The 6,180-nt window shown below is 38.3% G+C and overlaps 1 protein-coding gene across 1 annotated transcript; it reads left to right on the top strand.

Moving 5' to 3' along the window:
- The first annotated feature begins 2,966 nt into the window (after window positions 1-2,966).
- LOC138092329 (olfactory receptor 2G3-like) lies at window positions 2,967-3,902 on the top strand. The gene has a single exon (XM_068988106.1). It carries the CDS (start codon window positions 2,967-2,969, stop codon window positions 3,900-3,902), a length of 936 nt encoding a protein of 311 aa, XP_068844207.1.
- The last annotated feature ends 2,278 nt before the right edge of the window (window positions 3,903-6,180 follow it).

Here is a 6,180-nt window from a genome sequence, read left to right as displayed (position 1 = left end):
GGTATTTTTTAATATAAATTTATTTATTTTAATTGGAGGTTAATTACTTTACAATATTGTATTGGTTTTGCCATACATCAACTTTGGTATTTTATCTGTGGTGTTTCTGACTTAAATTGTTTATTGAGATATTAAAATAACAATAATAAAATAAAACAATAAATTATTTAACTAAAGGGCATTTTGGACTTAGGTAAACTCAAGTATAAATGTATGGCTTTGCTAAATATCCTACCTTTGAGACAGTTGTATACTCTCTGACCATCAATTTTCTCATATTTAAAATGGACATAAGTTCTATTGGAGTTGTGAAGATATGATTTACTATCAGCATAGTACTTAAACAGTTTGTCATGTAATAGAGAATTAAAATAGGTAGCACTTAATGTCACTTTTTAAGGGATGGTTTTCTTCTTTTCCATATAGAAATTTTTTTTTCTGGGGGTTGGGTTCAGCTGGAAAAGTGATTTAATTGCCTCAGTGTGTGTGTGTGTGCGCATGTCTGTGCTCAGTTGCTCAGTTATGTCTGACTCTTGATGACCCACCAATTGTAGCCCTCCAGGCTGCTCTGTCCATGGAATTCACCAGGCAAGAATACTGGAGTGGGTAGCCATTCCCTTCTTTTTATCCTTAAAAGACTTAGTTTATCTATCATGTGGTGTAGAGATTAGGAGTGCTCATAAATCCTGTCTTGGGTGCTTATCAAAGATCCCCTAATGAGGATCACATATATATGTATATAAAATAATGATGGAGTTAAAATACCTTGAATCCTTACAAGATATGGCTAACTCTGCTCTAGGTGCTTCACATGTATTATCTCATTCACCTGGTCCATCAGCGCTATGAGAATGCCCACTCTTGTGCCTGTCCTTCAAGTAAGTAAAGTTAAGCACAGAATGGTAGTCTGAATTGTGCAAGAAAGGCCTCCCAGCTGGTGGAAAGCGGAGCCAGGCCTGTGATCTCAACTCTCCAGCGGTGGACCCTTCTCACTGTGTGCCAGCTCACTGTCAGCTGAGAAACTCACTCTGCATATCCTTTATTTTCTTGCCAATCACTTCTTAACAGTACCAGAATGGCTCATTTTCAGAAGGACTTTCTGACTGTTGTTTGGAGAGTCTGAAAGGCCTCTGTCCAGACCCATCCTTGCTTTATCTCTGGACTTCATATATTAGATCATTTGGTTTATCAGCTCACTGAGCTGTTTGATTTGAAAAGTCTTGATTTAAATCAAAATATAAGATGACTGTCTAAAATGTATCACATGCAAATTAATATTATTTGAAAATGATGTTTTGCATAAAGTAGTCTTTTTCATGATCTGCAACTACTTGGTTCATAAATGTCTTCTTGGGACATTTATGAAGATTCCTCACTTTCTTGGGAATCAATTTGTTTCCTTCATCTCAACTTTATATGGACAGTAGGGTTATCAATGTGAGAGTATCAAAATGTCTGCTGTGTTTATCAGAGCAAGCCTAGCATCTGGTACATACTAGATTATTGAAAAGACAGATTTCAAAGGAAGAAAGAAAGAAAAATAAAGAATGAAGTATGATGATATACTATATTGTAAAGTAATCAACCTCCAACTAAAATAAATAAATGCATATTAAAAAAAAGAATGAAGAATGAGTAGATGAATAACTGGCAGCTTCTTGATATTGTAACTGTGCCCACCTCTAGGACCCTTCATTACTCCATACCTTTCTAACTCCCTGCTTTTGAACTGCTGCAAATCAGTTAGCCACACACACTATTGATAACTCTGTGCATAAACTAGGAGTAGGTAAACACAAGGCATAGAAGCTAAGGAACTCTCAGTGAACCAACCGAGTAAGTTTAACTTGTCGGGATCCTTTTTAATGCTATTATTTCTCTAAAATGTTTTATTAGAGAACTAAATTCTGGATAAATGCAGGAACACTGTATGTTATTACGGCTATTAATAGTAGGTATTATCGTGAATAGGTATTATTTGTGAATAATTTTTTACATGTAAACATTGTCTCAAATTCGTTATACACATTATTTAATCCTCAAAACTTGGTTCTATCATTATTCTTATTGTGTATGTGTATATATAGATAGACAGATAGATAGATAATAAAACCATCCCAAACCCCGCTGCATGAAAGTTGTGAAGCTGGGAGAACTGGTGATTAGTGTGATCCATCACTGGTTTTGTGATTGTGTGCACACTCTCTTCTTAGGGTATCAGAGTTTCTAATCACTAGAAAGCTGCATCAAGGTGATACAGAAGATACACAGGCTGCCGTTCTGGCTTTTACTTTAAGGTTAGCGGGTAGCACATGAAGCAAAGCCCTTTATTGCTTTTTACTTGAGTGCTATAACATGCTATTGCTAGGTGCAGAACACAGACATGATTAGATCTATTTGAAGAGAGAAGCATACGTAAGGTTTTGAAGAATGGGTATAATTTGGAAAGATTGCATGTGTACATGCTCCGTCACTTTAGTCCTGCCTGACTCTTTGCGACCCTCTAGACTGTAGCCCACCAGGCTCCTCTGTCCATGGGATTCTCCAGGCAAGAACACTGGTGTGGGTTGCTGTGCCCTCCTCCAGGAATCTTCCCAACCCAGGGATCGAACATGTGTCTCCTATGTCTTCTGCATTGCTGGCAGATTCTTTACCACTGAGCCCCCAAGGAAGCCTTGAAAAGATTGTGAACAGCCAAAAGCACACACCCTTAGAGAAAAGACAAGAATATCTACTTCACTTCATCAGTATTTGAGTTTGACTATTCTCTTCGAATATTTCCTTTGAGAGCAGAAGAAATGCTTTCCACTTGTAATACAACTCAGATACTCAAGATACATCATCAGACCAAGACTTCTCCTTGCTGTCCTTCTTACATCCTAAATCTCCAACATTGTGACCTAGAAGGCATTTGATTTCTTCTTCAGGTGAGTGGACGGTTTTATGAAAGAGAGGTCGCCTCAAAAATGAATATGATAACAACAAACTTCACTGTGACCGAATTTGTGTTCCTGGGGCTCTCATCACAGCCAAAGATGCAGCTCATTCTTTTTATTATGTTCTTGTTCTTCTATTTATTAACCGTGGTGGGGAATATTATTATTATCACTATCATCCAGATAGAAACACGTCTCCAAACTCCAATGTACTTCTTCCTCACTAATTTATCCTTTCTGGATATCTGCTACACATCCACTGATGTCCCACAAATGCTGTCCAACATGGTGGGGAGAAAGAAGACCATCCCGTTTCCTAGATGTGCTACTCAGATGTACTTCTCCCTCTCCTTGGGAATGACTGAGTGCGTTCTCCTTGGAGTCATGGCTTATGACAGATATGTGGCCATCTGCCACCCTCTTCACTACACAGTCATTATGAACCAAAGCACCTGTGTCCAGTTGGCAGGCATTTCTTGGGCCAGTAGTTTCCTGAGTTCCACAGTCATCAACGTCTTCACCTTGAGTTTACCCTACTGCGGGCCCAATGTCCTGGATCACTTCTTCTGTGAGGTTCCTTCCGTCCTGAGGCTGGCTTGCACTGACACCTCATTTACTGAGATGGTTGTTTTCGTCTTCACTGTTGTCATTGTATTCATTCCTTTCCTCCTCATTGTTGTTTCCTACGCCCGAATCCTTCTGACGGTTCTCAGGATGCGGTCAGCCTCTGGAAGGCACAAGGCTCTCTCCACCTGTGCTTCCCATCTGACAGTGGTGGCCTTATTCTATGGAACTGGTATCTTCATGTACATGAGACCCCAGTCAAAGACCTCCAGGGCTGGGGGCAAGATCATCGCGGTGTTCTACACTGTGATCACACCCATGCTCAACCCCTTGATCTATAGCCTAAGGAACCAAGATGTAAAAGGGGCTCTAAGAAGAGCTCTGGCAAAACGGAGGTCATGAAGAGCACTCAATGAGACGCGATGTCAGCTGTTATTATAAGATGACTGACTTCTGAATAGGAAGTGATAGAGTGAAAAGTAGCTCTGACGGTCAATATCTGCCCTGCCAACTCACAAAAGGCACATCATTCCAGCTGCAAACTCAACAAGCATCATGGCTCCCCCAAGGACAAACCACAGCTTCCATGTGTCAAAGCAACACCCTTTGTTGAATGACTACTCTTTTCTTACTCCCTGAAAAATCTTGTTTCTCTAAAATCATAGACTCTCTGTAAGTGATTTCTTTAAATCATATCAATAAGGTGAATTATCTCAACTTTGGCTATCATAACTATACATGAAGTATGTAAAGGGCCTTAATAGAAGAATTTTCAATTTTCAACTCAGATGCAGAACTTCAGATAAGGGTTTTTGGATGCCACATTTCACATGTATCTTAATTTTGTAGTTTCCAAGGAACCAAGACCCTGCAGGTACTTTGTGGTTTAAACCGGATTTTGACCCCGTTACACACAGCCCTACTTTGAAATGAATCTATCAAATATTTCTTCATTTAACTTTTACTTTAACCCTACTCTTTCCCCTAAATCCTGGTGTATGCTATTCCTCTTTACAGTGGATCAATAAATTTGATTTTATCTGACTATAGTCTTATTTCTGATGGTCCTATGCTGATAGTGTGGACAGGAGGATAGCAATGGTCAGAAGCAGAAGATCTGGTCAAATGTGAATGAATAAATAAACTCATTCATTCCCTATGTATATTGAATGATTGTAGAACATAATGCTAAATAAAATAGAAATACTTCCTTTCCTTATGTATACATAAATATTTATAATATACATATAATAGGGACACATATTGGCAAATTATGATAAATGGAATAAGGGAAGTACTGATCAAGGGGCAGTGGCAGGCAAGCTGCATACAAAGATTGGAAGGAGAAGTAGTCACGTTGAGAAGGGTTTTCTATGTAAAGGGGGTTTGTGGGCAAAGACTGGAGACAGCTTTCTCTATCCGAGGGGATAAAGAAAGCTAGTGAGAAGCAGGAGGTGTGTGGTGAGCAGACAATAGCCAGACCACGCAGGACTAAACTGATGTGGTGAGGAGTAGGAATTTATTCTTGGAAATATGTAAGTATTATCAAGAAGGGCGATATGACACAATTAGTTTTGAAAGGGTTTTCTGAATGCTGTATAGCAGACAGATATACACGATTGTGTCACAAACGTGTGGAAACGATTCCTGCGTTTTGAAGCTTTTCAACCATGATATCTTTAGAAAGAATCATTCCTTAAATTACTTCAGTTCAATCACTCAGTCGTGTCCAACTCTTTGCGACCCCATGAATTGCAGCACGCCAGGCCTCCCTGTCCATCACCAACTTCCGGAGTTCACTCAGACTCACTTCCATCAAGTCTGTGATGCCATCCAGCCATCTCATCCTGGGTCGTCCCCTTCTCCTCCTGCCCCCAATCCCTCCCAGCATCAGAGTCTTTTCCAGTGAGTCAACTCTTCGCATGAGGTGGCCAAAGTACTGGAGTTTCAGCTTTAGCATCATTCCTTCCAAAGAAATCCCAGGGCTGATCTCCTTCAGAATTCCTTAAATTAAGAGACTAGCAAAAACAAACAATCAAACAAAAAGCTTAAAGATGGCCTTTGAGTACAGAAGTAGTGTTTTCTAAAATTTTATCACTTGCTTATTTCACAATTTAGAATAAAATAAAAAGAAATTAATTTCTGTGTTATAGATGTCCAATAATTAAATGCAAACATTTATTTTAATTTAAAAAAAAAGGTTGTACACAATCAAAAAGAGGACTATCTCTGGTTAAACAGGTGAAAGAAACATCACTGATTTTAAAAGTGTTTTAAAAAATTAAAAGCAGGGGCTTTTAATTTAAGATTGTAATTCCAAAACAGGTGTTATGGATTCAATCCCTGGTTGAGAAACTAAGATCCCACATGCTGTGCAGCCAAAAAATAAATAAATTCTTTAAAAAAGTAAAAAGCCATCAACCTTCTCTTTATCTTTATCTAGATATCTCTGATCTCTCTAGAAAAGATTTATTATAAAATAATTTTTAAATGTATATATTATAAACCTGTAAAAATTTCTTCTGAAATGGTTTTCACTTTTTGGACATGCTAAATTAATTTTAAGAACAATATTGCAATTGCTGTAGTTACAGAAACACTACTATCATACATCAGGGTACCAGCTTTCTCAATAGGTATCTTTGTCCTTTAAGAGAACAAAATTAATTTAACATTACTG

Source organism: Capricornis sumatraensis, chromosome 16, assembly GCF_032405125.1.
Source record: "Capricornis sumatraensis isolate serow.1 chromosome 16, serow.2, whole genome shotgun sequence".
Classification (NCBI taxonomy): Eukaryota; Metazoa; Chordata; class Mammalia; order Artiodactyla; family Bovidae; genus Capricornis; species Capricornis sumatraensis.
This window is presented reverse-complemented; position numbering and strand designations above follow the sequence as displayed.

Excerpts from the sequence above, each read along its gene's own strand:
- LOC138092329 (XM_068988106.1), top strand. The coding sequence starts at position 2,967 with ATGAATATGATAACAACAAACTTCACTGTGACCGAATTTGTGTTCCTG.